This window comes from Acartia tonsa, chromosome 2 (assembly GCF_053477335.1).
Source record: "Acartia tonsa isolate MP-2025a chromosome 2, ASM5347733v1, whole genome shotgun sequence".
NCBI lineage: Eukaryota > Metazoa > Arthropoda > Copepoda > Calanoida > Acartiidae > Acartia > Acartia tonsa.
This window is the reverse complement of record NC_137261.1, coordinates 2,499,339-2,516,923: the sequence shown is the minus strand read 5'-3', so window position 1 is coordinate 2,516,923 and position 17,585 is coordinate 2,499,339. Positions and strand designations below refer to the sequence as shown.

Genomic DNA, 17,585 nt, shown 5'->3' with positions numbered 1-17,585 from the left:
CATTAAGGATTTGAATTTGAGGATCATGGGGGTTGGTTTCTCTTAAGGAGTCTCTTTGCTGGATAAGGGGTTTAGCAGACTGAGGGAGGGTAGGGTTGGAATTTTTGATGAAGCCAGCAGGAACAGTGTGTTTGGAGGCAGTTTGGAGGATTTGGCGGAAAGTGGCTTCACCTTGGGAGCAGGAGGAAGGGTCAGGAAGGTCTTCAAAAAGGGTTTCAGTTTCTAGGGTAAAGGTGTCCCAGTCTGCTTTATGGAAGTTGTGGAAGGTTTTGACAGGGCGGGGGGTTCTGGTGATTTCGGGAATGGAGAGGAGAATGGGAAGGTGATCAGAACGGAGGGTGGTAAGGGTGTGCCAGGAAAAATCAAGGGCAAGGTGGGCAGAGCATAAGGAAAGGTCAGGGGAGGTAGGTTGGCCATTGGGGGGAAGGCGGGTAGGGGAATCCTCGTTGAGGAGGCAAAGGCTGCTCTCATTGAGAGCTTCCAGCAGAGCCTCCCCACAATTCAAGGCAGATTGGTCAAGGGTAATGGAGTTCCAGGCAGGGTTGTGGGCATTGAAGTCACCGACTAGGATAAGGTCATTTGGATTTTCAAAAAGGAGGTTAAAGTCAGGGGTGTATTGTGGGGGGCAGGAGGAGTGTGGGGGGAGGTAAAGGTTGATGATTTGTAGAGGGGAGCCATTGCGGGAAATTTGGATGCCATCAACCTCAATGGGGCCATTGGAGAGGTGGTTGAGGTTAAGGTGTGTGAAGGGGATGTCTTCGGCAATGAGGAAGGCTATTCCTCCACCAGGTCGGTCTTGTCGATCCTTCCTGATGAAGTTATAGCCAGGGAGGGGTTTAGGATTGGATTTGCAGGAGAGTTTAGTTTCTTGGAGGCAGGTAATTGGGATGTTAAGGGTTGAAATAAGGTTGTGGAGTTCATCTTGGGTGGTAAGGAGACCATTACAGTTGAATTGGAGGATGAAAGGTTTACCAGGAGGTTTGCGGGGGGCAGGGGTGGGGGGAGGAGGGGGCGGGGGTGATTGAGGGTGTGGTGGTGATGGAGGTGCTGTTGGGGAAGGTGGGGGAGACGGGGAGTTGGGTGTGGAGGGTGAGGGAGGGGGGGAATTTTGGGGGGAGCAGGAGGGGCATATCCAGAAGGGGGAGTAGTGGGTGGAGGATGGAAGGAGGGAACATTTGGGGTGGACCCATTGGAGGCAGGAGTTACATTGGAAGGAGCCAGTGGATTTTGTAACACCTAAGGAACAGATAGGGCATGGAAATTTGGGGCCACGGGATTTATTGTTAACTTATTGTTAACTTATTGTTAATTTGTTATTATCATTTTCAGAAATGAATGTTAGTTATAGTATAGAAGGCGGATGGGAAAATAGATTTGGAGGCAACGAGAGTGATGCTTCTGTTTGGGCAACCAGAAAGCTGAGGTGAGAAAATATAAAACAAAAATTACTTTATAATTGGGAGCTTGGTCTCCACACACCTAAAAACATATACCGCGAATTAATAGCTGTGTAAGGGGTCCAAATGCCACATAAACAACCAACATTCGCGACCTTTGTCGATCTTAGAGGTCCTAATTGTGCATGGTAATGAGTTGTGTCTGTTTTGGCTAAGGCATTCCCCCTACGTACTCTTAACTATTTATGTCGCACACCTGACATTGCATAGTAACAGTACTGCAGTAGGATCTGTTTTTGACGCCTTTAGTTATTACGTGTTGTGTTAAGCTGAGATTGGAAATTATCACCTTCCCGACGACGAGCGGATGCGCTACGAGTTGTAGCCACGGTCGTGGGTATAATGTATTTCAATAGGTACATATAGTATATACCTATTAATTCTTATAGTTATGCCTAAATCATATGTAATTTAAAATTTACCTTCATGTTTTTAGAGATGCCAAAGGAGACCATGTTGATCTAATCAAATCTGGGGACGAGGTAATTTTTCTATCTAAATGTATTTTAAGTAGCGCAACTACTTTATAACTGGAGAATGCCCTAGGTGTGTCTTTTGGTACCGTACGTTATATTTATTACATATCTTTCCATAATTTTTTCTAAACTAGGTAGGTACTTATTGTTTTAATTCACATTCAAAATCTTGGAAGAAAGCAATTAGGAGAGGAAAATAGCTGAATTTGTGGGTTTTTTTTCAGGGAAAGAGGGGAATGCATGCATATGGACCTTCTCTCGTTCTCTCATTCGTTGCCTTAAAAACCTAGAGTTATATTTAAAATTGTGATTAGATTGTACCTACTAATTAGCAGTGTCCAAACTTTTCTACAAATTAAAAAAAAATTTATAAAGGTTAATTATTTGGAATGTACATTTATCATTTATCGTCCATTGTCATATCCCTCAATATCCCTTAGTTTTTTATAGGACTGACTAACCTTTGTTATCATTAAAATAGGTTGGCACAGAATCTGGAAAAGTAAAAGGCCAGCTAAAGAATAACAAAGTGCTAACATTAACTTGGGATGGTGCAGATGAAGTAACGTTCCTGGCCCCACAAAAGTGCTTTTCTTTCAAACATCCGGTAAGACTTCACTTGTCTTTAATTTAACTTCTAATAGAAATTCAATTTGGAGGTTTCGCTTATTTTCATGGTTCGGAAGTCTTCTTTTCAATTAGAAATGTGCTTCGTCGTGTCTTCGCTGACCCAAGTTTTTTTTTTAATATGAATGCTAAAGAACCACTATTTATTTCTACAATATCGTACAAAGAGAGAGGTCATTTTCTAGTAAATCCCGTAAAGGTGTGTGTTATAAGGCCTAAAAATAGTAGTAGAACGATAAGGTGCTCTATATATTTGTATTCCCTATTGAATAGAACATTAGGGAATTTTTTTTTTTTTTTTGATAACCGTACCTGGAATATCTTCAAAAAATACGAAATTTCTATCAAACGCTTTGTTTGGCTCAAACTGACAAAAATTAAAAAAAAATATAATTATGATAATAATGTTTTCTATAGGTACAAGGTAAGGTTAAGAACAATCTATACCATTAAACAAAGGAAGAAGTCATTCTTTACAGGTTGATTTATTATAATTATATTATTTTTTATTTGTGTCAGTTTGAGCCAAACAAAGCGTTTGATAGAAATTTCTTAGATATTCCAGGTACGGTTATCAAAAAAAAAAAAAAAATTTCTTCCCTATTGTTCAATTCAATAGGAAATACAAATATATAGAGCACCTTATCGTTCTACTACTAGTTTTAGGCCTTATAACACACACCTTTACGGGATTTACTAGAAAATGACCTCTCTCTTGCTCTGTCTTTTGGTTGGCTGTTGCAAGATTCAAATAAAACAATGGAGGGGGCATGAGCTATATGTAACTCTACCCAAGGGGTGAGAACCCTTTGAAGACTATAATTGATTAAGTCTTTGAATATTAGCCAATAGCGTCGGAAATATAAACACGGCCAAGTCGCTACTAAAGGGCAGAAATTAATTTGCAGACTAAAAAGGTCCCCACCACCTTGGCCAGGTAGTTGTCAGGGTTGTAAATATATAGGTACCTACTTATACAATTTACTAACATTTATTGTTGCGAGACAATGTTTGTATAGGTATCATCCCTTTACTTTTAGATGTAAATTATAACAAATATTTAAATATAAATATCTGGATATATTTAAATTAGTGATGGCAATCCGTCGAATTTTTGGGCCGGATTCGGATTCCGGATTCTTAAAAGAATCCGTCAAAAAAAGTGGTTGATTCCTTGCGGATTCCGGATTCTTATTTTTGATGGATTCCGGATTCGGATTCCGGATTCTAGCAGTCTTTTAAAAGGCTTTTTAAAAAAATTAAGTGCTACATATGTCCTAAAAATTAATGTTCTTGGTGTTCTCTATAATTCACTTCCGAGAATCGAACAAGATTTTGAAAAATTTTATATGTTGCCTTCAAAAAGCGATTGTTGAAAGAAAAAAATTCAAGACGCTAATTTTAGCATACTAATTAAGAATCCGGAATCCACTAATAAAAAACGGATTCTGGATCCGGATTCAGATTCCAAAATTGGTCCAAAAATTGGGCGGATTCCGGATCCCGGAATCCGGATTGCCAACCCTAATTTAAATTATTTTATTAATTTTTCAGATAACAAGTTTGTCAGTGTCCAGCGGTGGACTAGGTTTGTTCACCTCAGATAAGAAAGTCTTGATATTTGATGCTCAGGTAAATTTAGGTGATACAGATATAAGACAATGAAAGATAATTCACTTCACTTTGGTCTTTCTTTTACTCTACTTCTCTCTGGTTAAATGGATTGTAGGAATTCCGATATTTAGACGTCATCATTTGGACAATGAAGCCATGTTGAGACAAACTTAAATTTATTCTATGATCTTTGATTATTGATTTGCAATTTTAGTATGATTTTGTAACTTTACATAGCCCAAACATATTTTCAAGTAGGTAAATTTCGTCAATGTTTGTTGTTTTTTTTCTTCTTATTTGCCGAGAAATTTTATTTCTTAATGCCTAATTTCTTCTATGATGAATTTTAGAGTGGAGAAGTTAGGCGAGAATTCACAGAACACGTAGGCGAGGTAAAATGAAATCCATTAAATTAATAATTTTGTTATTTACTAAGTTAAAATGTCATAAATTTAGGCTAATAGCTGACTTAAATAGAATCTATTGACGTAATCCAATTAAAAGACAGATGAGTGGACCACAAAACTATACCGCCCCCTTTCCCAATCTAACTAAGGGGGGAGGCGGATGTGCCACTTTTTGAAACCAAAACTAAAAGTCAAAGGAACTCAACTAAAAAAAGAGTTACAGGTCTGAGATTTTGCATGGCAGTTGCTTTATAGGGTTACAATATGGAACAGTGAAGAAACGGCGGCGCATCCGCCGAAAACCGCCGAGAAATTGCCAAAAAAATTCGGCGGGAAACGGCGGTTTTCGGCGGTTGCGCCGCCGTTTCTTCACAGTTCCATATTGTACCTCTATAAAGCAACTGCCATGCAAAATCTCAGACCTGTAACTCTTTTTTTAGTTGAGTTCCTTTGTTGACTTTTAGTTTTGGTTTCAAAAAGTGGCACATCCGCCTCCCCCCTTTTCAATGCTAAAAAACGCAAAAGTTAATGTCTTCTGGAATAATAACTTTTTAAGAAATATTCACCCTGTGTGGCTTAGTTTACCTAAATTAAGATTCAAAATACGGGTTTCTTCTGAAATCATTTAAAAGTCAACTTATTATTCATTAAATATTCTTATATTGGAATTTCTATAATTTTTTCCCCTTCAAACTAAATTCGACAAACAATATGAGAATTTATCGTACTTACATAGGGTAGCTAAAACTATTTTTTGTTTAGATTTACTGTGGATCCCTATTTCCAAGTGGTATTGTTGGATTGACCAGCGGAGCTGATATGCAAATAAAGATTTGGTCTGCTACGGATGGCAAATGTCCCGTTACTTTGAAAGGTCATACAAAGGTAGGTGTTTATGTTTTTTATGTGTGTGTGTTTATACACTTTATAGCTACTTTTCTAAGTGTTTTTGATCTAAGTATTCATGAATTAGGACGAATCAATTTTGAATAGCCACTAGGGCTATCAAGCTCCACGTTTAAGTACATTATGACTTGACCCGCTGTCTAATGGGAGCTACTCTTTATTACCTCATCTCGCCGCGTACGGCAGGTGTCCTAAATTAAGTCACCGTAATGAATGACGCCCTCTGCAGAGTAGCTTGGGATAAGGGTTCTACAGATATTATGTACGTGACTATTAAGTGTCCAAACCACTCAATAATCTTCCTTACACAATCAGGGGAAGTTGCATGAATATGTCAGAGAAATTCGAGTTGTCACATGGGGAGTTGAACTCAAACCAGTGTTGCGGATCCGGATCCGCAAGGATCCGCATTTTTTTGAGTCCAAGGATCCGGATCCGTATCCGCAAAAAAATGCTGATCCGGATCCTGGGGTATAAATTTATGGAAAAATCTACCTAAATTTATATAAAATAGTCATCATCTCAGACATTCTCGTGATGAGAGCCAATCTTTAAGGTTTAGGTTCAGACTTGAAAATTAAAAGTATTTTTGACTTCGAGATTAAAGAATGAATATTTTTTGAAAAATTTGGTGATTTTATTTTTATTGTCAAGAATCCGGATCCGGATTCGCACTGACCAAATTTGGAGAATCCGGATCCGCATACAATCAATGCGGATCCGCAACACTGGCTCAAACTCTCATGTTTATGTAATAGCTTTGTAATAAGTAAAGTTACATTAATTCACAATCATTAGACCATTGTATTGCTCGTACCAAAATCCTTATTGTGCACCACTGTATGAACCAAGGCATTCGCGAGTTTGTCATTAGAGCAGTTCAAGTTCTATCCCAATACATAACATACAAGAAAAATAGCGAAAATAAGAATGTGTATTACCCCGTCCCGGATTTGAAAAATTTTGTTAAAATTTTTGCCCCCAGCCAAAATATGGTTGATTTATGCAAATAAATGACCCACGCAAAATATTTTTTCTGTAATGCAGAAGTTGCGATGGTACAAGCACTGCAAAGTTTTTAAAATCTGCAAAAACCCCTGTTTTTAGGGCTTTTTTGGGGCTTTTGTACCATCCCAATCTAAAGATTTTTACAAAATTTCAATTCAAGTGTGTTGATATATACCTGAAATTTACCAAAAAAAATGGGGGCAGTCTCAATTATAACATATGAAGGTGTAGCAAGTAATCTTCCAAATACAAAATTGTCAAATTGCATACATATATAATATGGTTTGGCCGGATACTTTTTAGGACGGATACTGGATATATGGCTGATTTATAATGCCGGATATCCGGTATATGGCCAGATATCTAGCAAATATCCGGTTATTTGGCCGGAGATCTGGTTATTCGGCCGGATATCCGGTAATTTGCCGGATACCGAATATCTTGCATTATAAATCATCTAGATATCCAGTATCCGGCCAAAAAAGTATCCGGCCCACCTCTATTATATAAGTATGAAATTTGTTTGATAAACAAAACTATCCCTTCTGTAGATTAAACTTAGTGGTTGAAACGTTTATACACTTAACTTAATAAACCAACCAATCAAAAATCAATAAAATTCTCAAAAGTTGTTAACCTAGTGAATTAGAAAAACAATTATAAAACTTTGGGGACAAGTGAAATAACAGTCCAATTTCCCCTCCCTCTCTAAATTATAAAAGAGTGTACCAAAAGTCTAATAATAACTAGGGAGGCAGAGCACAATTGGCTGTTAACTACACTAGTCCCCGAAGTTTTAAAAACTTTTTCATTTGTTTGCTCAACAACTTTTTAGATTGTTTGAAATTTTAATTGGTTTAATAAGACATTCCAACCACCTATTGTTATCAACAGAAAGGTTAAGTTTGTGTATAATCATGGGGTATACACGTCCATTTATCAGCCATTGTCTTATCCCTCTAGATCCCTGTACTCAACTTTCATTTTTATTACATAACAAGAAATAACATGTTATTCAAGAATCTAAAGGGATAAGACAATGTCTAATAAATTAATGTACATCCCCAATAATGATACAAAAAATTATCCCTTCTGTAGATTAAGACTAGAAGTTGAAATTTTTAAACACTCAACTTAATAAATCAACTATACAAGAGTGTATCACAAGTCTAATAATAACTAGGGAGAGAGGTGACATTGGGCTGTTTAATACACTAGTCCCGGAAGGTTAATAATAACATTTTTTTATTTCTTAACTCAACAACTTTGGAGACTTTTATTGAATTTTAATTGGTTGGTTCATTAAGTTTAGTGATCAAACGTTTCAACCACTATGTAATCAACAGAAAGGGTCAGTTTGTGTATCATCATGGGATATACAAATAAATTTAAAAGCCATTAGATTTTTAAATTAGTGGTAGAAACGATTGAACACTCAAATTAATAAACCAATCCATCAAAATTGATTGAAAGTCCCCAAAGTTGTTAAGTCAACGAATAAGAAAAGGTTATTTTAAAACTTTTGGGACTAGTGTAATAAACAGCCTTTGTCCCATCTATCTCTAATACTTATTAAATGCAAATCTTTTCTATAATATGAGTCTGAACGAACTCCGTAAAGGTTAGCTCTTTTCTTTATTCTAAGCAAGTTGAAATTTTTGATTGAAAACTTTGGTTGATGATTCCTGTAACAATAAGGGTTAAGAAAGTGAAGCAACTCTGCAATTGGTACTTCTGCTTTATAGCTTTAGTTTTTGATATATTGAAGACGTAAGTTTAATGCAAATTATTGCCAGTTTCCCAAGTGCCAAGTCGAGCACATACCCCCCCCCCCCCTCACCCGACCTTGAAAAAAGGAAGGGATACTTGGTGCTTGCTTACATGTGAAGACCGGAGCACCGAAAACCCCCCCCCCCGCTTAGTTTTGACAAAAATCAAAAATAAGGGGGGGGTAGTTTTTTAACCCCCCGCTTAGTTTTGACAAAAATCAAAAATAAGGGGGGGGTAGTTTTTAACCCCCCCCTTAATTTTGATGAAAATCAAAAATAAGGGGGGGGGGGGTAGTTTTTTCACTGTACAACACGCCAGAAAGTTGAGTGAGGTAAATCAAGTAAATCCAGTATACCAGAGGGGAAACCTTATTACAGGGATATTCATGTTTTGGGGCATAATTTCCTTATTTATTTATTTATTTTCCCAGTAAAAGGTTTTAATTTTGTGCGCACAAAATTAAAACCTTTTACTGGGAAAATAAATAAATAAATAAGGAAATTATGCCCCAAAACATGAATATCCCTGTAATAAGGTTTCCCTTCTGGTATACTAGATTTACTTGATTTACCTCACTCAACTTTCTGGCGTAATGTACAGTGAAAAAACTACCCCCCCCCTTATTTTTGATTTTCTTCAAAATTAAGGGGGGGGTTTTGAACAAAAAGTCTTTGCCTTTCCCTGCACTTTTCCTCCTTGCCATTTTCCAGACATTAAAAAACTACCCCCCCCTTATTTTTGATTTTTGTCAAAACTAAGCGGGGGGGGGGGGTTTTCGGTGCTCCAGTCTACCACATGTAAGCAAGTACCGGATACTTTCTAGTTTGTTGCTTAAATATATAAGGTCAGGTTAGGATAGTTTATATTGGGTACCAGGGACCCTTGCAAGTTAATATCAGGAGGGAGGGGTTGTCAGTGCTCAAAAGACGTTTTGAGGGAAAGCACCGAACATCTTTTATAAGCTAAGACATCTTTTCCTTTAAGTCAATACAAAATTAATAAACAGAGATAAACAATGGATAATGACACATAAAAAGAAAATGTTAAAAATTATCTAATTTTCACAAGAACTGTAGAACTTGGGCCGATACTTTTTTGGCTGGATACAGGATATATCTGATTAATTTCTAATGACGTATAATCGTTAAATGGCAAATTACCGGATATCTGGCTGAATAAAAGAACATCAGTCGAATAACCGGATATCTGGCCAAATAACCGGATATCCGGCAAATAACCGGATATCTGGTCGAATAACCGGATATCCGGCCAAATAACATATATTTGCCGGATATCCGGAATTATAAATCAGCCATATATCCAGTATCCGTCCTAAAAAGTATCTGGCCCAACCATATTATATATGTATGCAATTTAACAATTTTGTATTTGGAAGATTACTTGCTACACCTTCATATGTTATGATTGAGACTGCCCCCATTTTTTTTGGTAAATTTCAGGTATATATCAACACACTTGAATTGAAAGGGGGGGGTTTTTAATGCAACCATCTCGTAATCAGTGATTAAATGGCACTTAGAATTCGAATTTCGATCAGAAATTTTGCATGAATAATCCTTGGTAGGTCTATTTTCCCTAAATCGAACAAAAAGTTGGAAAAGTAACGGCTAACGGCTGGCGGCTCAGCTGTTTTGCCATTTTTTTACTATCTTAAAAGCAAAAAAGTCACGAAACCTATCTTCACATAATACTTTTTCTCACTCAAAAACCTTATCAAAAGGTTCTAGCTGGTAGCTGTTGGTACTAGAAATTTAAAAATTGGTTATTGCTATCATTTAACATGAATTAAACCAAAAATATTTTTTTAAAAGTTGATTCCTACGTAATTAATGATGAATTTGCCCTGAAAATAGGCAAAAAACGGCTAAACGGCTTAGCCGCCAGCCGTTACTTTTCCAACTTTTTGTTCGATTTAGGGAAAATAGACCTACCAAGGATTACTCATGAAAAATTTTAGATAGAAATTCGAATTCTAAGTGCCATTTAATCACTGATTACGAGATGGTTGCATTAAAAACCCCCCCCTTTTGTAAAAATCTTTAAAATTGGGATGGTACAAAAGCCCCAAAAAAGCCCTAAAAACAGGGGTTTTTGCAGATTTTAAAACATTTGCAGTGCTTGTACCATCGCAATTTTTGCATTACAGAAAAAATATTTTGCATGGGTCATTTTTTTGCATAAATCGACCATATTTTGGCTGGGGGCAAAAATTTTAACAAAATTTTTCAAATACGGGACGGGGTAATGTGTATAATAAATATTCAAAATATTTTTTTTTGTTTCAGGCAGTTAATGACACGGATTTTATCGAAAAAGGAAGAAATATTATTTCATGCTCAAAGGTGTGTAAATTCTTATTATTACCCAAAGTTAAAAATATAATAGTAAAAACTTAATTTCCTGAAAGACTTCAATATGCATATTCATACCTATGGTCCAGATAGCCCTAGAATGTTTCCATTATAGATTTACATTTTATTATATAGTAGTACTTTTTAAGGATGGATGTATTAAAGTTTGGAACTGTGCATCATCTAGGTAAATTCAAATTTTATTATTTATCTCAAAAAATTTTATAGATCATTGGATAGGTACCTGATGAATTTGCAAAGAAAATCTCTTAAATATTTTTTACTCTTATTTAACTCTATCATCTATGACATTTCTATGGATAATGTGTTATTTTAGTGTTCTTTTTAGGTACTTAACCATTTTATATTGTTTTAGTTGTACATCAAGTACAGATATTGGAGGAACTCTGAACTCTTGCTGTGTTATTGATTTAAATAAGGTAAATTATAATTGATATTACTGTCAGAGATAACAACACATACAAACGTTACTCATCTAAAGTAAATCTAAAAGTGGCAAGGTAATGGGATGGGTATTATTTTGACACAAGTATTATAGTTTCAGATACTTTAACTTAGTCTCAAATATCCATAATAGTAACATTGTTAGGATTATTCAATATTAGTAAATTTTAACACCTGCTAGCAGTATTGATAGTTATTTAATAATATGTTTTTAAGTTACAAATGTAGATTTAATAATAATATCTAATAATAACTTCCACTAGGATCGGATACACAACACTAATGGCAAATTTTCAAAAAAAATCCATTCTATTATATTTTATTTTTGTATCTCATCCTTAAACATGACAACATAAAACATTGCAGTAAAATAACACTAGGTATAAATAGTAAATACCTATTGTTTTTCAGACCAATGAAAGTGTACACATCGATGACAAAGAAGCTCTCGATCACAAACTTGGAGTCGTTGGTTCTGAACATGGCGAAGTTATTTTTGTTCAACTCAGCAGTAATCAGATTTTACATAGGTAGGTACATTTTCTTTATTTCTATGTTATCAAGCCGAAACGATGGAGATATATTAGTAGAATAAAAAGTGCCTTTTTTTAACTTAATTGTTTTTTCTTCACCAATTTTTGTATTTAGTTATTAGTCTTAAAAGCGATATTATATTTTTGTTCGTTTAGATATACCTGTAACTCAGCTGTCAATAAAGTTATACCATCCACTAACCATCAGAGTGTGTTAGTAGGTAGGTTACTAAGATTATTAAATAACTAAATTGAATTATAAATTAAAAACGCCAATACATTTAGGGTATTTATGCTTATTACTGCAGTCCAGAATATCTTAATTTTTTTAAAAATTAAAATTCTTATCTGACCACTGGACCGATTAGCAATTTTTCATCTAGGTTGGTCCTAGAAAGGAATTTATTTATTTTTCGAGAGGTTAGATACACAATCCCGAGATAAATAACCTCTAAAAAATACTCTTTTTTTTACTTTAACTAAACTTTAAGGTGTTGGACTCACAACCTTCTCTTTAAATGCCCTAAAGAGGCCAAATAAAATATTAAGTATTTTATGTAAGTTCATAACTTTACTTTTTTTAGGTTGTGAAAATGGAGAAGTACTAGAATTAGATGTAAAGAACCCAGCGTCTTTAATCTTCTCAATCCATGCTTCTAAGAGTCCTGTAATTTCATTGCTTTCATTAGGTAAGTTTAGAATTGATAATATTACCATGATTTTTTGTTTCAACAAAGACACAGTAGGTATATTTTATAGAAATAAAGTAGTAGGTACAACATATATATAATAGAGAGAGGACAATGTTCTGTGTATTACAATAGTCTCCAAAGTTTAAAATAGCGTTTTGGCTTAATAACTTTGGGGACTACTCATGAATTCTAATTGGTTAGATAATTGAATAGGTAAAGTTTCCAAACGTTTCAACCATTAATTTTAATATACAGAAGGGATAGTTTACTTTTTACTTTGGAACTAGATTAGAATGATGCATAATATATTACTCTTACAGCAACTGCTTTTTCAAATTGCAGTGCTGTAACTCTTTTTCTCGTATTATTCGAATCCGGTGGATAGGAATCGGTTCTCATCTATACGAAAAAAACTATGTCTAGCATCGTATTATATCCAGCTTTCTACGAATATAAAAACTGGTTTTAGGCTTATAATCGTACATTCTATATCCGCGGAAAGCTGTTTATAATACGATGCGAGAAATAACTATTCTTCGAGTTTTTGAGTTTTAGTTTTGGTTACAAAAAGTGTCTCATCCGCCCCCCCCCCCCTTGATCTACAAGAAAACAGCTAAACTTTTTAGGTAATTATCAGATCATCAGATTCTAAAATATCATTAATTTAAACTATTAAATTTTAAAAGAGAATCATTTTTTAATTTCTTCTTTAGAAAATATTTAAGTTAAATACAAAGAAAAAAAGTTAGGTAGGTTTCTATTTTTTAAAACTATGATTTCTTTCAATAAAAAACAACATTTTTTATCTGAAAATAATTTTATTTAATTTCTAATAATCTTTATTGTTAGGTAGATATTAATGACAAATGATTAAAAATCATTTAATTAAATTGAGAATTGATTTTTAAAATCATTAATTTTAAATGAACAATATTCTAATATTTGTCTTGAAGAAATAACAAGTTGATAGACATAAACCATGATGTAAAAGCAGAACATTTTCTGTCCAGCAGTTAACAAGATCTTAGACTTCAAAAGGACTGATTTTACTTTGTTTTAAATATTCTCGATTAATTTAAATTCGTAAGCTGGGAGAGCGGAGACAATTGGCTATTTATTATACTAGTCCCCAAAGTTTTATAACAGAGTTTTCTATTTTTGTTGGCTTAACTTTGGGGACTTTTGTTAAATTTTGATTGGTTTGTTCATTCAGTGGAGTGTCCCAACGTCTCAACCACTTATTGTTATCTACAGGAGTGGCAATTTTGTGCAACATCATTGGGGATGTTGTACATCAATTTACTGGTCGCTCTATATCCCTGCTTCATAAGGGTGTGCAATGCAGGGTAGTGAAATTAGATCATTTATTCATGAATACAACAGATCAACCTAATCAATTTTGGCAACAAATCTTGACAAATTATACAACATACCTGGGACAGGGTTAAGTGTTCTCAAGAAAACCTAAGGACAATTTTTTTTTTTGACAACAAAGTTAATTAAATTGTCAAATTTTTGGGGTTATGTGTTCTGAAGAACAACCTTTTCAATTTGTGTCTATTGAACAAAAAATCATCTATTAAGAATTTAATAATAACTATGATACTCTCATCTATTAACTATTTTATTTCATTTAATGTTGAATTAGAAGAGATAATTAAGGTTCAAATAAGGAAGTTTATCTTGATTAAAAATTAACTTTTAATTCTTTCTAAACTCCAATTTTTTTGCACTTATCTTCTTTCCATTATTTTTTATTTGTCCATATCCATGATATTTATGCATGATGTATTGTCCATATTTATGTTTAATAAGATTCTATATATTGTTTACACAAGGCTTTTACACGGACATGGACAGATTTTAATCATTTTATAAGGAGTTCAGGAACATTGTTGTTTCTCCTCTTTCTACATAATAACATTACAAGATGTGATGATTCCTGTTTCTAAATTTTACTTTTTTCATTGAAACATTATATTATAGTATATATGACCTTATACAGTAATTTTACTTGGGTTCAAAGCTGTTGATAGTAGTTCCATAAAGGGTATTTATTAACTAATGAATCATCTGTTTTGTAGATCATTCTATTAATATATGTATAACTTTCTAAGACAAAAATGATTAACTTATACCACCAAGTAACTTTGACGATGTAATAAATCTGCTCGTTATACCTATGCTATTTATTAACTTCAATTCAATTACTAAAAAATGATGACCAGTTAGTTGCCCTAATTACATTTTTCATATCCTAGTTTTCAAAAACAACTTTTACTCACAAGCATTAAATGACTAAAATCAGATGATATCTGTCTTTGTTTCTGTTTTGGCCTATATGCATTTCTTGCACAAATATCTGAGATTAATATAAACCATTTACTAGTGTTCATGTGCATATTAATTTTAAACCATATGAGCCACAATAATTAATACCTACGACGAAATGAAATTGCAAGGTCAATTAAGTTTTGTGTAGTAATAGCTTTAGATCTCAATGTCCCAATTTTAACTAATAAAAAATGAAAAATTTCCTTTGTATATTATAAATTATGTTCTTTCCCGCTATTGACCTGAAAACGATTTTTCTTAAGGGGGGGGGGGGGGGTTAATGCAACCATCTCGTAATCAGTGAGCAAATGGCACTTAGAATTCGAATTTCGATCTAAACTTTTGCATGAGTAATCCTTGATAGGTCTATTTTCCCTAAATTGAACAAAAAGTTGGAAAAGTAATGGCTGGCGGCTTAGCCGTTTAGCCGTTTTTTGCCTATTTTCAGAGTAAATCCATCATCAATTACGTAGGAATTAATTTTCTAAAACATATTTTTGATTTAATTCATGTTAAATGATAGCAATAACCATTTTTGAAACTTCTAGTACCAACAGCTACCGTCTAGAACCGTTTAATAGAGTTTTGGAATGGAAACAAGTATTATGTGGAGATAGGTTTCGTGACTAATTTGTACTATAGATATCCAAAAAATGGCAAAACAGCTAAGCCGCCAGCTGTTAGCCGTTACTTTTTCAACTTTTATTTCGATTTAGGAAAAATAGACTGATTACGAGATGGTTGCATTAAAAACCCCCCCTTTTGCTAAAATGAAAATTTTTCAATGGGTTTTTTTTTCAAACAGACTTTGAACTCTGAATTTTTTGTTAACTTATCTTTAATTATTAATATGCAAATATTTTGTAATTTTTAATCTTTGATAAACTTTATTATTTATTTAAAATACTTAAAAAAACATAAGATATATTAATCTTATTAAATTTATTTAAGTCTAAGAGGGGAGGTAAGTCAAATCTCCACTTTAAAGTTTAGATTTTAAAAGAAAAAGTGATGAAATTGAGGGAGTTATAAACATTTCCTGGACCTTTAAAAACGTGTTGTGCGAAAACCGAAGCGTAGACCAACAGTCACACAGATAGACATCCTGCTACTTTTTTTACAAGAAATTTCTGATTATCTATCTGTTTATCTCGTGTAAACTCTCTTCTCTCTTAAGCATTTATGTAAAGTTTTAAAACATGAATATCTGTTCAAGTTTCTAATGGGAAGATAAAACCAATAATTGATATAACCCCTTCTAGATACATATAAAGAGATACAGGGATTGAACAATTGAAAGAAAAAAAATGTTTATTAATTTAACCTCGTTTGCCCCCTTACACTCAGAATTTTGTCAATTCTGTGATAGATAATGGCAGGGTAAGCCATTAAGTTATATAGGTAACCCCTTTAAAATTGCGTAATTGTTAAGATATCCAAAATGGATGCAAGGAAATAATGAGAATAGAAATAATCTGTAGATTTAGCTCGCTTCCTAGAGTATACCTTATTATTACAGGAATCTTTTTATTTAGTTTGTTATTGATGGACAACTCTAATATTAAGAGCTATCAGATTCCGATACGACTTACTAACGGATACGTGTAGATAAGCTTTGCTGTAAATATTATATTTCAGATTAGATTAGATTTATTTTGACACACAAAATTACTGATTGTAATTTGAAATACCTAACCTTTGACCAATTTTAAAGTAACAGTTTCAATTTGCATCCTATTTACCTGTTCCAATATTTGAGTGTACATAAATTCCTTCTAAAATCTGCCCCCTCTAGCATCCACTTAAACATTATTGAATCTTTTGAATAAAATCAATATTCTAATATTCTATAGGTACAAACATGTAATCTTACACCAATATACAAAAGAGATCACATTAAAGAAGAGAAGTATTTTACTAAAAAGAACAGTTCTGGGGTTAAAATGGTTTAAAGATCATAAAACAATACCTGGTTGATTTTACTCTTTTCTACGCTTTATCTTAGTTTCCATTTATTAAAGCCATAGAATGTATCTTTTTTTCATCTACTCTGATCTTTAACTCTATTGTCATAATGAGGATTTTATGTCTTTGAAGTTTGTGTCCGTCTATTAGACCTGCTTCATAAAATTACATAAACTTGCTTATGTCTACACAATAGTATATAATAACATTTGTACTCCATAACTACGTTTTCCTACTTTATATTGTACTAGAGGCTACGCCCCTAGAAGCCTCTATGGGCACTTAAGGTAGGAAGGGGAAAAGTCGAGCTCATCCTATTTTAAATTTGATTTTCATAGGAGGGAAATTTTTTTTTTGGGGGGGAGGGAGGGGGTTGAAGACACCCTCCTCAAAAATAGTTTAAAACCTATCCATGACCTATAAGAAGCTTCACTGTAAAGGAGAACAATATCAGTTCAGCGGTTCGCGAGATCCTTCGGGACAGACAAAAAACGCTTACTTCTTTATATATATTGTATTAAAGATGATTTACCTATCTATGAAATTTTTATATTTAGGAGAAGGAAAGATTCTTTGTGGTAGGCAGGATGGAACATGTACTTTGTATAATACTAGATCCTCCCATCAAATTGTTTTGTCAGGTATTAAAATACGATGGGACATTTGGCTATATATTACACCGTGCATTATTCCCCAAAACTTTTCAATGTTTTATTATTCGTTGGCTTAATAACTTTGAAGACTTTAATTGAATTTTTATCGGTTGGTTCATTAAGTTGAGTGTTCAAACATTTCAACAACTTATTGTAATCTACAGGAGTGGAGTTTTTTGTATCATGATTGGGGATTGACGTATGAGGGGATGTACAGACAGACTGGAATACGAGTATAGAGTAGCTCCGATACAATTTAATAATCAATAATCTAACAAAGTATTTCTAAAAAATACACATTTATTA

General features: G+C 33.8%; 2 protein-coding genes across 16 annotated transcripts in view; both read left to right on the top strand.

Moving 5' to 3' along the window:
• The window catches only part of LOC145333813 (ethanolaminephosphotransferase 1-like), a 394,249-nt gene that overhangs the window by 288,228 nt on the left and 88,436 nt on the right, over positions 1–17,585 (top strand). The gene's annotated exons all lie outside the window — the stretch shown is intronic.
• Positions 1–17,585, top strand: part of LOC145333860 (proteasomal ATPase-associated factor 1-like) — a 321,357-nt gene that overhangs the window by 288,232 nt on the left and 15,540 nt on the right. The window contains exons 2-14 of the mRNA XM_080179122.1: positions 1,331–1,423; positions 1,894–1,939; positions 2,415–2,540; positions 4,115–4,192; positions 4,525–4,566; positions 5,344–5,466; positions 10,572–10,628; positions 10,787–10,824; positions 11,014–11,077; positions 11,514–11,632; positions 11,792–11,856; positions 12,220–12,324; positions 17,184–17,267. Coding sequence (XP_080035248.1) covers positions 1,332–1,423; positions 1,894–1,939; positions 2,415–2,540; positions 4,115–4,192; positions 4,525–4,566; positions 5,344–5,466; positions 10,572–10,628; positions 10,787–10,824; positions 11,014–11,077; positions 11,514–11,632; positions 11,792–11,856; positions 12,220–12,324; positions 17,184–17,267 — 1,039 coding nt within the window. The 5' untranslated portion in view covers position 1,331. The remainder of the gene's footprint in view (positions 1–1,330; positions 1,424–1,893; positions 1,940–2,414; positions 2,541–4,114; positions 4,193–4,524; positions 4,567–5,343; positions 5,467–10,571; positions 10,629–10,786; positions 10,825–11,013; positions 11,078–11,513; positions 11,633–11,791; positions 11,857–12,219; positions 12,325–17,183; positions 17,268–17,585) is intronic.